At 37.1% G+C, this 15144-nt stretch overlaps 1 protein-coding gene across 1 annotated transcript; it reads left to right on the top strand.

The window, feature by feature from the left end:
• The first annotated feature begins 2346 nt into the window (after positions 1-2346).
• Positions 2347-14108, top strand: LOC127878823 (CUB and sushi domain-containing protein 3-like). The gene is made up of 13 exons (XM_052425349.1): positions 2347-2499; positions 3013-3119; positions 3412-3552; positions 3788-3979; positions 4496-4620; positions 4803-4890; positions 5874-6041; positions 6294-6452; positions 8660-8815; positions 9184-9351; positions 10972-11136; positions 11516-11701; positions 13942-14108. Exons 1-13 carry the CDS (start codon positions 2396-2398, stop codon positions 14106-14108), a joined length of 1926 nt encoding a protein of 641 aa, XP_052281309.1. The 5' UTR covers positions 2347-2395.
• The last annotated feature ends 1036 nt before the right edge of the window (positions 14109-15144 follow it).

The following is a 15144-nucleotide window of genomic DNA, read 5'->3' as shown; positions in this document are numbered from 1 at the left end:
ATATGCATTCGAAGGTTTATCATTCATGCTTGGGATGGGATCACATGTATTCGAAGGTTTATCATTTATGCTTGGGATGGGATCACTGGTATTCCAAGGTTTATCATTCATGTTTGGGTTGAGATCACATGTATTCAAAGGTTAACCATTCATGCTTGGGATGGGATCACATGTATTCGAAGGTTTATCATTCATGCTTGGGATGGAAATACATTATTGGAAGGTTTATCGTTCCTGCTTGGGATGGGATCACATGTATTCGAATGTTTATTATTCATGCGTTGGATGGGATCACATGTACTCGAATGTTAAAAGTCATGGTTGGGATGGCGTCACATGTATTCGAAGGTTTATTATTCATGCCTGGGATGGGATCACATGTATTTGAAGTTTTAATGTCATGCTTCGCATGGGATCACATGTATTTGGCGGTTTATCATTCATGCTTGGGATGGGATCACGAATATTTGAAGGTTTAAAGTCATGCTTGGGATGGGATGACATGTATTCAAAAGTATATCATTCATGCTTGGGATGGGATCACGTGTATTCGAAGGTTTATCACCCATTCTTGGGATGGAATCACGTGTATTCGAAGATTTATCGTTCATGCTTGGGATTGAATCAATTGTATTCGAAGCTTTATCTTTCATGCTTGGGTCGGATTCACATGTATTCGAAGGTTTTAAGTCATGCTTAGGATGGGGTCACATGTATTCGAAGGTTTATTATTCATGCTTGGAATGGGATCACATGTATTCGAAGGTGAAAAGTCACGGTTGGGATGGGATCACATGTATTCGGAGGTGTAGCAAAAGCTTGGGATTGGATCACGTGTATTCGAAAGTTTAAAGTCATGCTTAGGATGGGATCACATGTATTCGGTAGTTTATCATTCATGCTTGGGATGGGATCACATTTATTGAAAGGTTTAAAGTCATGGTTTAAGCATATTTTATTTCCAAAATGACAATTACAAATGAATTACAATTTACAAAGTATTATATGGAAAAAGGGTTGGACATAAAGTTCTACAACATTATCGGGGGTCTTTCTCTAAAAGTCATGCCTGGGATTGGATCACATGTATTCAAAATTTTATCATTCATGCTTGGGATGTGATCATATGTATTCAAAAGTTTATCATTCATGCTTGGGATGGGATCATTTGTATTCGGAGGTTATTATTCATGCTTGTGATTGGATCACATGTATTCGAAGGTTTATCATTCATGCGTGGGATGGGGTCACGTGTATTCGAATGTTTATTATTCATGCTTGGGATGGTATCACGTTTACTCGAAGATTTTTTCAATGATTCTTGGGATGGAATCACGTGTTTTTGAAGGTTTAAAGTCATGCTTGGGAAGGGATCACATGTATTCGAATGCTTATCATTTATGCTTGGGATAGGATCATATGTATTCGAAGGTTTAAAGTCATGCTTGGGCTGGGATCACGTGTATTCGAATGTTTATCATTCATGCTTGGGATAGGATCTCATATATTCGAAAGTTTAGTCATGTTTGGGATTGGATCACATGTATTCGGAGGTTTTTTTTCCATGCTCGGGATTGGATCACATGTATTCGAGGGCTTATCATTCATACTTGGGATGGGAGCATGTTTATTCGAAGGTTTATTGTTCATGCTTGGGATAGGATCACATCTATTCGAAGGCTTATCATTCATTCTTGGGATGGGATCACGTGTATTCGAAGGTTTATTATTTATGCTTGGGATGAGATCACATGTATTCGAAGGTTTATCATTCATTCTTGGCATGGGATAACATTTATTCGGAGGTTTATTATCAATGCTTGAGATGGGATCTCACGTATTCTCATGTATTGGAAGGTTTAAAGTCATGCATTGGATGGGATAATATATATTCGCGATTACAGAGTGACAATATCCATACATTTTAATAAATTATTGTTTTCATCCGTATGTGGATGTCCATTCGGGTTTTGAACAGATAGCGGTAGGTTTGTCATATTCTTCAACCATGTTTCAGACGCATATGTACATGGACATTAGTTGTCACGAAAGGGATCTACTGACTTGTTTCTTAACAAAGAATGTTGGCAATCCATTGATTATAATTATTGTTCATCGGTATTTGGATGCCCATTCTGTTTCGAACACAAAATGGTGGTTAAGCATAACCGCATCTAAATGGCCACTCGGTCTTACGTACACAGAATGGTGGGTTCACATATAGTATGTCCATGGTTTAGCCGTATGTTAATGGCCATTAGGTTATATAATCACATAGTGACCGAATCACATTAATTCTTTTTTTTCAGCCTTATGTTCATGGCCATTTGGTCTTGCGAACACGGAGTGGTGGGATGGGCGTAAAGGGTTGATAAGGTTCACGTCCAACACAACCATGGAGGGATATACCGTGACAACGACGTATAATGTTCCTCCATTCACTAAATGGGAATGTCACTCAACCCAGAAACTTTCAACAAATGGATATTTTTCACTGAAGTAATGCGTTTTATGCATTTGATATTCATTGTTGATATATTTGACTACAGCGAATATTTTGAAAATGTCACAAGTATATTTATAAGTGGGAGTTAATATTTAAACAAATTTTAGCATTTTCTTCACTAGTTTAAATATCTTGAAGATCGTATTGATTGAAACATTCGGAGCTGACTCGGAAATGATAGCAAATGATCTTTTAAAGTCTGAGCGTCAAAAAAGGAATCACGCGAGGCAAAGACGGTATGGTATTGAAAGGTTACGAATGACGACAGCTGACTGAATGATGTAAAATGTATATAATAACAACAATAGTTAATGTTAAATCCATACTTCTAACTAGAAAACTAACAGATCGTATACATGTTATTGTGTTAAGTTAAACCTAGTTAGAACAAACGCTGATACCTACCAGGTAAGTACGCGTATACATGTATTGCCATGAATAAAGACACGGTTCATTTGAGTTTTGAGCCTGTTAAGACGTAAGAAAATGTAGATTTTATGTTTCAGGTCCACTGTTTCAGCTGTTTTATTTAATGGAGGCACTTGGTATCTCTATTTGTGTCTGAAGCTGACGGCCATAACGGACGCTACCTTCCGTTATTATATACGTAACCGTATGTTTACAAAAACCGTTAAATTATTTCATAATCGATAACTGTGTGGCAAGTCTTAAACGAGTAAAATAAATAAAATAGCACTACGAATGTGAACATATACAAATTCTTAAAAGATGTTTAATAGGACTAACCTAACAATATAACAGTAACGACAACACCAGCAGCGGCAAAGGCAACTGCAACACGATAAATAATTAGAAGGAAAATGACAAGATGCAAAATTCTTAGAATACACAGAAAATATTTTGCTTCCAACATATTAATTGAATATTTATGCACATTGTTTAAGCTACACAAACGGCCAGCTTGTCATACAACCGGGTATCTACGGAAAATGTCAACTCTCCTTTGGCTTACAACAGCATTTGTCTGGAAGATTCAAGTCCGAACCTCCCGCTTGCATCCGAATATGGCGTTTGGATCAAGAAAGGTTGCAAAAACTTGCTTAAGCAATCGACATTTTTTGTCCGTTCATGAACTAGTTATGGACTTGCCTTGGCATTCTTTCCTTAATAATGCATGCTATTAGGATGTAAAGAAATAATACCTTTAATAACTTAACAAACTTAACAATAGTTAGTAAGTATTGAGTTCGAATATTCAGATCAGTCATGGACATTTCCAATTACCAAGTCTCTATAATATATCTTCTAAATGTTCTACAGGCCAAGAAGTGAATGCGAAGATAGCATGTCCGTATGCGTTACTGGGGACATACGCTTTTGATTACCGGAATGACGCCACTGGTGCGTCTTCTAGCTGCACGGGGAAAGCGTTAGACATGTGCACGGTAAACACAGAGATGAGGTTTAACTACAGCGGATGTGATCCAAATCTAACGGCATTATCGTTTTCAGGTGATACCCCATATCAAAAATATGAGTTTTAAACTAAACATTGGGCGTAATGAACTGTATAAACAAATGCACTGAATATTTATCCCGTTATTGCTTATTTTATCTAATAAATGTACGTGTATGAGGCGTTTTTAAGTTCAATATTATAAAATAGAAATTATTGCATTGAACATCTACAATTAAAACTATTATATGTTTGAGTATGTACATGTATGCATTTTGCTTTTAAATAATTTGCACTTGAACGCTAGACACAATGGCATTGTTATAATTTATTTGTAAAGTGACTATCAATTTATACATATGGCCACAATGCCTAAAGTATGTAGAATACACTGAATCAGACTATGCATATACACAATTAAAGTTGATTTTACTTTAGATATATATTATTGTTGTCTACGTATTGTTTCTTTGTTTTAATTATATATTAACCGATGATGTACTTTTTAAATCAGAATCATGGTATTTGTACACGACGCGCTTCTTATTTAACACTTCTCATTCTTCTTTCAGCGTCCAACACGGTATGGTGTGTGGACAACGTGCTGTACAACAATTTCTACTACGTCACGACGTTTAACGGAAATGATGCTGACGCCACGATCGACAACGTTACCACATTTAGATTCAGTTGTTTTGTAAGCATCTATATATTGATTTAACACTACTTTGTACACATGCATTCGATTACATAACATTTGCAGGATATTACTGATAATTATTTATACATGGTCACCTTAAAGGTAAACTGATTCTTGAATTTTGCATATAAATGATTGTGTACGTATGGATGCAATAATGTGTCATTTTTTTGTAAAAGGCCCTATCAACTGACGGGAGCGCCGATAAAGTTTTCGATTCATCTTGTGGAAATAACACTGACAATATCTTCTTGACCAGAACCAGTGGTAAATATTGTTTGTTTGTTCGTTGTTACACAATATCTGATATTAAATCCTGAAACAATTTATCACTACCCACATATTTCTTGAGCATAAGGAACACTGAACTGATCAGAAATATGCATAACTATTGCTTTAAATAATTATTGAAATTAAAATGCAATTTTGTCGCCAAACTATTTGCATATTTAAAATAAAACATGTTAAATATAATAGGCATACAGCAGACAGTTAATCTTCATTTAATTTTTTAGCATCATATAATTGTTTTACAAGATACTAATATGTTTTGAGTTAACTTATTATGATACTTTTGTGAATAACACAAGTTGACGTATCACTATGTATTGACGAGAAATATATTATGTTTATTTCAGCTTCGCCATGTCGTAAGTATTATCTATGTTTTTATTACATTTTTAACGGTCCTGCCGTTAAACTGTTCAGTTACTGGCATAAGTATGTGCACATCGTACTGGTAAACCGGCTTACCCATGAAAAACGTGATTGTGTTACATGACCGACGAAAACCCCATCTAAATAAACAAAATAAACCGTCCTGGAACTGTTAAAAAGTTCACCCATTATCATTGCTTGTAGTTTGTCTCAGTGGTTGAATTCATACACTTAAAATGTAATTTTATTTACTTATTACTCTTATAACACGACATCATATTAAAAATACAGCGATATTAAGCTCGCAATCAACGCAACATATCAAACATATATGATTGGACTTATAGATTAAATGAAATATCAATTATATCTTAACTTGCATTACTGAAATGCTCGTTTTCAATGCAAGCAAATACTTTTTTAAATGTATACATTAAGCATATTTTTATTAAAAATATCGAAAACTAGATGTATGTTCATTGTATTCGAATAGTTTCATGTTCGTTGTGAGCTTTGGTATACTGTTTACATACTGTACAAATAACATATTTGAGTTTTCAAGTTCCTATACTTTAAACGTACCTTCGCTGCAGCGTCATGTCCCATTCTTACCGCTCCCGCTAATGGCGCTGTGACCTACAAGACAGATGGCGCTACCACCAATGCCATCTTCACGTGCAGCAGTCAATTCTCATTGGCTGGTCCAGCTTTCCGCACGTGCCAAGCAAACTTTACATGGTCGGACCAAAACCCCACGTGCAGTAAGGAAATTTTGAGTACTAATGTTACGATTTATAATCCACGTGTATTTTATTATTTGAGTTTGGTCATTTTTGTAACTGGTAAGTATACATATTAATGCACATTTATTTCGGAAGTTTTGTGTCTACATTTGTTTTGTTTGTTAAGTTTGCGGTAAATACAGAATAATAATGTTCACCGAAAGGTATTTGATATATATCATGTTTATTAAGGTCATTGTCCACTTTACACGATGCAATTTTTGTTTTCAGCATGTATTGCTCCGAGCTCGTTTGCAAACGGTTCTGTGTCCATATCGTCTGACGGAACAACCCTGTCATACACGTGCAAGGCGGGTTTCGTACTCGTGGGAAATCAAACACGCACGTGCACGGGAAGTAATTCATGGTCAGGAGCACCTCCGGCATGCAGTAAGTCCCTTTGCTAGAACACAGCGTATAAGTTAGAATGGCGTTATCGTGTTATTTTTGGAAATTCTACTTATTGTAAATCACGCATACAGTTTGATAGTGACTTACTGTATATTACATAAAATGTATGAATAATGATTTAAATGACACTCGCATATATATGTTACGGGAATTATTTTCATCATTTGGGACTATCAGTAAGCATTAATTCTGAAGACATCCAGGCATATAAAAATTTAACGCCTTGTATTTTAGCTGCATGCGTCACTATAGCAGCAACCCCGGGCTTATTGACGAACTTGACGTCCACCGGTCTCACAACGGTGGCTTATTTCACGTGCACCGTGGGATATACTTTGACCGGAAGTGCGTCAAGCACGTGTCAGACTTCGGGAAGTTGGAATACCGTTGCAGCAACATGCGGTAAAAATGTTATTATTATTAACATTTTAATCAAACTTGTTAATATTTATGTATTTGTGAATTAATGTATTTATTTATTTACACGTGCAAAACATGTACACATCTTCTGAAATATTACTTCATTCAATAGACAAATTAAAACGTAATATGTTGTGAAATCTTAATCTGCCGTCGTTGTTGTATTACTAGTATCTTTTTATCCACATATATGTTTGAGTATGAGTAACTGGTCCCAACTTGATGTGTTATTTCATTGAAGCTCTACTATATGTCGGTCAAGTATATATCACTGCATTTTTATGCCCCCATTTCGAAGAAAAGGGGGTATATAGTTCTCGAACTGTCCGTCGGTCGGTCGGTTGGTCGGTCGGTCGGTCACACTTCGTGTCCGCTCTCTAATTCAAATAGTTTTCATCCGATCTTTACCAAACTTGGTCAGAAGTTGTATCCAGAAAATATCTAGGTCAAGTTCGAATATGGGTCATGCCGGGTCAAAAACTAGGTCACGGGGTCACTTAGTGCATTTCAAGGATTTAGCATGGTGTCCGCTCTCTAATTGAAGTAGTTTTCATCTGATTGTTACTAAACTTGGTCAGAAGTTGTATCAAGACATTATCTAGGTCAAGTTCGAATATGGGTCATGCAGTGTCAAAAACTAGGTCACTGGGTCACTAAGTGCATTTCAAGGATTTAACATGGTGTCCGCTCTCTAATTGAAGTAGTTTTCATCTGATCTTTACTAAACTTGGTAAGAAGTTGTATCAAGACAATATCTAGGTCAAGTTCGAATATGGGTCATGCCGGGTCAAAAACTAGGTCACGGGGTCACTAAGTGCATTTCAAGGATTAAGCATGTTGTCCGCTCTCTAGTTTATGTGGCTTTCTGATTTATTTTGATATTCTAAGACATTTTTATGCCCCCAAAGGAGGGCATATAGTGATCGGACTGTCCGTTCGTCTGTCCGTCCGTCTGTCCTTCACACTTTGCGTTTAGATTTCGAAAAATGCTCATAACTTCTATGTCGCTTCTGATAGCAATTTCATATTTGGCATGCATGTGTATATGGACAAGGTCTTTCCATACGCACACAAATTTTGACCCCTGTGACCTTTACCTTGAACTGAGGGTCCGTGTTTAGGTTCAAAATCTGCGTTTAGGATTTGAAAAAAAGCTAATAACTTCTACCAAGCGTTTACACAGTTATACTTTTATGTAGTGACAAAGTTACAGTTGGGGGCATCCGTGTCCTGTGGACACATTTCTTGTTTTAATTTTACATTGACATGATTATTTTGCGAATCGCTTAGGATGCTGTATGTGTTTACACTGTTAAATGCGGTTACAGTCGCATGTCAAACGCTTACCATAAGTGGCAGCATGACACAGTCTATGACAACAAACGGCTATGTAAGCGTTGTGACATTCTCCTGCAAATCCGGGTACACACTTAGTGGTGACGTCAGCAGAACGTGTGGGACAGCGGGCACGTGGAATGGGACACAGTCTACTTGCGGTATGCACAAATGAGCATTTTAAAGTGCACGATAAGTTAAAAAAATTGTGTCAATAACGCTTCGCTAATAATTTCAGTTGTTAATCAAATTTGAAATAATAATCGAGTAACGGACGAAAATGAACATATATATTCACACAAGGACAACAATGCAAAAAACGTCTTTTTTACTTTCTTGATAGTGTCCCACATTATGTTATAATGGTGCCTAATGAAATGAAATCGCTATATGTTTATAACATCTTATAGCAACGTGCTTGTAACTTGCAGACTGTATAGATTCATCACCACCAATTAATGGCACAATTACCAGAAATGGCACGTTCGCCTACTTCCGATGCAATGCGGGCTTTGTCATGACAGGTTCGGCCATCAGCGAGTGTCTGTCCAACGGCACAGGATGGAGCTCTCCCACTCCAACATGCAGTATGTTTATCAAAATGTGGACTATTAAAAAACAAACAAGGGTTTTCTGTGAAAAATAACTTAACATACTATGAGCTACAATTTATGACGCATGCCATGCATGCAGTTGCAATAGGCTAGTTTATCAGACATGTTCTTATTCAAATTGTTCATCTTAATAAGACATCCTTACTTTTGATGTTTTAAAATTTCAATACTATCTTACTGAGGTTTCATAAACCTATCTGCTTAAATGTGTATTTAACGTGTTTATGTTGGAAGAAGCAAATGCGTTTCTGAGTGAAGATGATATAAAATTGTTGGTTAAAGTGCATACGATAATTGCATAACACACATGTTCAAGCGCACTGTACCATGTTTTCCTCAAGATGCATGCAGCGTTCTTAGCAATGTGAGCGGTGGCAGTTACACATTGTCATCCAACGGCACGACGACGACGGCTACGTACACCTGCAGCACGGGATACACCATATCTGGCGTGACGTCACTCATTTGTCAGACTAGCGCCGTATGGAGTTCTAGCACACCGACATGCGGTAATGTATTGGGCACATATGTATGAACTGGTATTTCTATTTTCTATGGTGTCTATTTCGTGAATACTTTATTTCAACATATTTGTCTGACTGCCTTTGCACGCTTTCTTAAAGGGGCTTTTTGCACGTTTTGGTAAATTGACAAAATGAAAAAAAAAGTTGTTTCAGATTCGCAAATGTTCGTTTTAGTTATGATATTTGTGAGGAAACAGTAATACTGAGCATCTACCATGCTCTGAAATATCCGTTATATGCATTCTTTGACGATTTGAACACCTGAAAATTATAAAGCGTTGCAATGCGAAACGATTGAATAATTTGGAAAGTTCTGTTGTTGTCTTTATATTTTGGGAAACTACGATGATTGCTTATATAAGTTAAAAAATACATCAGCTCATAACATGGGCACGGATGGTCGAGTGGTCTAAGCGGGAGACTTTTTACTCCAGGACTCCGGGGGTCAGTGGTTCGAGCCCAGTTGAGGGTTACTTTTTTTCCCTTTTTTAAATTGTATTCTTGGTTTTTTTACTGGAGATTATTAGGTCCAATGTTTAAATTTATCAATTAAAAGCATTTAATTAAAAGCTTCAATATATGCCAAAATCCGGAAAAAGGCCCCTTTAATCAAATATAATATAATATGCTTTTATAGAAACGCCTTTTCGTGAAGATAGTAATAGAAATAGAAGACATACTGACTCATGCTTTCGGCTATAAATGATGTACTTAAGGCTTTTCAATACATTCTTTATCTTTCAGTGAAGTGCAGTAACTTAACCAGCATCGCGAGTGGAAACATAACGTACAACTCCAATGGTCTCGTGACTTCTGCACAATACGCATGCGCAGGGGGATATTATCTAAAAGGCAATGGAACGACAGTTTGCAAAACAGACGGAACCTGGTCATCTGGTGCACCGGAATGCTGTAAGGGCCGAAAGTCTTCATCGTTTATTAAATCCAGTTTACGCATTATTTGGTTCACCCGGGCAACACTTTGTTTTCAAATGATTTCACGGACGGCTGTTAATTACGAACTAGTTTGATGTATTGTAAGGATATATAAGTTTTCTAATGTTGAGTGTAACGATGTAGCAGAAAACTATTTTTCCGTTCTTTGAATGAAATAATCGCCAATCATGTGATTCCCATATGAGAAAAATATAATAACTGTTATACAAAAGGTTAAAAAACTAACAAACAACTGCTTAGAACCGTATTCTCATAAACGAGCAAAACAAAACACGTGAATGTTGTCAATGCAAACACAGTTTTGTAATAATGATGTAAGAGGTGTCAATTTTTTCACGAACATTTCCGTTAAATAACAAATAATTTACATGCGTATTATCCTCTTGATTTTATTTTTTGTTTGGTCGCCAAAAGTCTTTCTACTTTGTAAGTGTTATCATTACGAACATATGCTACAATCCAAACCGAAAAAGCAAACATGAACAACTGCAGCAGAATCGGACAAAACGGAAAAGATGTAAATGAAAATAAATAAGAAGCTCTAGGAACAAGCGCACATTTATTATGAATATTTGTTTCTTTAAATGGGCTCATGGTGTGTTTTATTTTCACAGAACGTTCGACTTTTTTCTAAATATTCATTTTTAGTATGTAACAACGTAACGGCGCCAGCAAATGGTGGCATCTTTTCGCAAGATGGCAAGGCGGTGACTTATTCATGCAATCTGAACTACAGCATTTCTAGTCCTGCCCTCGGCTACCGCTCTTGCAATCCGGACGGAAGTGGATGGACCGGAAGCGACCCCACGTGTGGTGAGAACCAATTCTATATTTCGTTTATCGGTGACGTTAAATGTTAAATGATTGTTAAACCACAAAGTGTAAATAACGTACATTAATAAATGTGATCATTACATTATGCATTTTTATATAAACTTTTTTGAAACGCGAATAAAGTTTAAATACAAGTGCATATTTATAATATATTATTTAGTATTGGCACAGTAACACCAATCGGTAAATACATGATAAATATTTTTGGAATTTTATTGTTACATTCATTCATGGCATGAAGTTAAAACAGTAAACGATTGGCTTTAATTGTATATTTTGTGCATGAAATGAACAGTTGTATCTTCATAGTAAACATAACGTAACACAGCGAATGTGTATGCTCCGTTTTCAATTTTAGTCTTGTGTGCTCCTTTGTCGCCTGTAACTAATGCAACGTACACCCTGTCGACTTCAAGCAACCTGATTACACAGGCGACATTTTCCTGTAATGTTGGATGGAGCATGTTTGGTAACGAGAACACCAAATGTCAGGGTGACGGTTCTTGGAGTCCTGCCTCGTCGTCGTTAGACTATCCCTCGTGTGGTAAGAAAGAAGCACGTGCAATTGTTATTATCACATCCTTCGCGAGGTGAGAAAGCCGCACACGAATGTGTCAGTAGTATTTCCCTTGTACCGTAGGAAACTACGGGGGAGCATGCAATTGATATCACAATTACACTTTTGTGGTAAGAATCCCTCTTGTGGTAAGACAGTAGCACATGCAATTGTTATTAGCATATCCCGCGTGTGATAAGAAAGTAGCACATGCAAGTGTTATTAGCATATCCATCGTGTGATAAGAAAGTAGCACATGCAATTGTAATTAGCATATCCATCGTGTGATAAGAAAGTAACACATGCAAGTGTTTTTAGCATTTCCATCGTGTGATAAGAAAGTAGCACATGCAAGTGTTAATAGCATATCTCTCGTGTGATAAGAAAGTAGCACATGCAATTGTAATTAGCATATCCATCGTGTGATAAGAAAGTAGCACATGCAAGTGTTATTAGCATATCCATCGTGTGATAAGAAAGTAGCACATGCAATTGTTATTAGCATATGACTCGTGTGATAAGGAAGTAACGCATGCAATTGCTATAAGCATATCACTCGTGTTATAAGAAAGTAGCACATGCACTTGTTATTAGCATATCACTCGCGTGATAATAAAGTAGCATGTGCAATTGTTATTAGCATATCACTCGTGTGATAAAAAAGTAGCAGATGCAATTGTTATTAGCATATCCCTCGTGTGATAAGAAAGTAACGCATGCAATTGTTATAAGCATATATCACTCGTGTTATCAGAAAGTTGCAGATGCAATTGTTATTAGCATATCCCTCGTTTGATAAGAAAGTAGCACATGCTATTGTTATCGGCATGCTCATTGTGGGGTAAGACAATAGCACATTCTGTTGTAACTTGCATGTCCATTGAGTGGTTAGTCAGAAGCATAAGCAATTTTGTTCTGTATATAAATTGTGACAGTGTGGCTTGAAAGAAGCATATGAAATCGATATCAGAATGGTCATCATCTGGTATGAAAATAGCATATACAATTGTTAGTGGCATTTTTATTGTTTGGTAAGAAAGAAGACTATTGTTATTGGCGTGTCTATTATGCTGTAAGTATCATATGCAATAGTTATTGCCAAGTCCATCGTGTGTTAATTAAGTTGCATATGCCATTGTTATTAGCATATTCCTCGTGCGGTAAGAAAGTATTATAGGCAAATTTTATTGACATTGGGTGTTGAGTTCCATGCATGTGAGCAATTGTTATTAACATATCCCTCGTGTGATAAGATAGTAGCACACGCAATTGTTATTAACATATCCCTTATGTGATAAGAAAGTGGCACATGCAATTGTTATTCGCATATCCATTGTGTGATAAGAAGGTGGCACATGCAATTGTTATTAGCATATCACTCGTGTGATAAGAAAGTAGCACATGCAATTGTTATTAGCATATCCCTCGTGTGGTAAGAATGAGTGGTATGAAAATAGTGCTTGTAATAGTTATCAAAGTTTCTCTTGTGTAGTTAGAAAGTAGCGCGAGCAAATTTAATGAGCATAGCTCTCATGTACTAAGAATGTAGCCCATGTAATGTTAATAGAAAATCCCTCAAGTGGTGTAATGAAAGAAGAATGTTACTACATGTGTCTTAAGATGTCAATTGGCCAAAATATGTGTAAACGAAAGTGACATTAGATTGACCTTCATACTTGACGTAGCTCTGATTTGTGTATGTTTATCGATGTATGTTTTACATAGTTGGGAAATGAGAGTGTTTTATACTCAAATACATAATGGGGTAATGCAGCCGAGTGTACGATATACTAAAACGGGTTATACGGTACAACACAGTGATGTGCGATTTTCTCCTCTTTTTGTTTCCACAGTGGCCTGCCCATTGGTTGTGACTCCTTCTAGTGGGCACGTCACTCTAAGTAGTGCAGGCGGTAAAGCCACCGTGGCAACGTACACGTGCGCGACTGGCTACACGCTGATTGGAGTAAACGCGAGCACATGTATAGCAAATACTAAAACAAGCACCTACTGGAACTATCCAAGCGGCGGAACTTGTAGTAAGATTTAGCATTTAACAATATAAACAGTTATTTATATTGCATACTTTGTTATTTATTTAAGTAAATCAGGTCGCTTAATGTGTTGTTATTTTACTCTCTGCGTAAAATTGGATCATTGCCAGTTCATAATTTCATATCAGTTTGTAAATAGATGTACCGGTATCATTAGTTTTTCTCATAACATAGAGTGTTCCACTCCAACCAAACCTGCCAATGGGAACGTGACTGCCGATGGGGCCGAGGTAACGTTCACGTGTGACTCAGGCTACTCGATGAACGGCAGCTCGTCAGGAGTATGTGGGAGCAACGGCACCGGCTGGAGCATTGCAACCCCCGCTTGCAGTAAGCCATAAAGTTGTAGATGGGCCTCGTTTTGGGGAAATAGGTCTTAATACATGTGCGTAAAGTGCCGTCCCAGATTAGGCTTTGTAGTCCGCACAGGGACGACAATTTCAGATCTTATGAAATGTTTCGTTTACAAAAATGCTCATCTTAAAGAAATTCCAGTCTAGGCGGAAAATGTTGTCCCTGATAAGCTTGTGCGGTATGCACATGCATTAATCCCAATTTTCCCATAACGAGTATAATATGTTAAACGAAATTCTTCAAAATAATAATAGTATTTAACATTGATTACGTCTATCTCACCAGTTTAACAATACCATTCTAATATTTTGACTTAGAAATCGCCCTGTTAAATGTAAATGTCAACGATTTCCCAAAAAGAGTCGTTGAACAACGGAATTGTAGATATGGTGTCGGCCTAGCGACCAGGAGGTGCCGGATTAGATCACACGATAGAGGCTTTTCAATAATTTCTTCAAATACACCATTGCTATTTGTTTACGAAACGGACTCGATAGTGTTTTAATATTCCTTAGGCTTGCGATGCAATTGACATTTAATAAAACGGTTTAAACTAACTATCGTACGTTCGTAAGCAATTGGATGCATAAGTGACAATGTTACAAAATAGTTTTTGAAACTTTTTTATATCCGTCGTCGCTTTCAGTTCAATGCCCTGCTTTGCAAAGCGTTTCGTCTGGCAGTGTATCGTACACCACTGATGGTGTCAAGACTAGCGCAATATTCTCCTGCAGCACAGGGTCGACGTTGAACGGGCCTGTCAACATTATGTGCAATGCTGGCGTCTGGCAGCAAGCTGCACCAAACTGCGGTAAATTGTGGATGTATTATGCTTCACACTGACCGAACTGACTCGTATAGTTAGAAGTCGAAAGTATATACCTAAGCCCCGTCGTGCGAAATGGGTCAAATACCGTATGCGACCAGCGTATCTCCTCATCAGTCTGTGCAGTCTGTTCAGGAACTAACCTGTTCGCTACATGGTTACCTAAGGTTCGCCTTTTCATTAGCGGACAGAGTATC

The sequence above is a fragment of the Dreissena polymorpha genome, chromosome 4, assembly GCF_020536995.1.
Source record: "Dreissena polymorpha isolate Duluth1 chromosome 4, UMN_Dpol_1.0, whole genome shotgun sequence".
Taxonomy (NCBI): domain Eukaryota; kingdom Metazoa; phylum Mollusca; class Bivalvia; order Myida; family Dreissenidae; genus Dreissena; species Dreissena polymorpha.
This window is presented reverse-complemented; position numbering and strand designations above follow the sequence as displayed.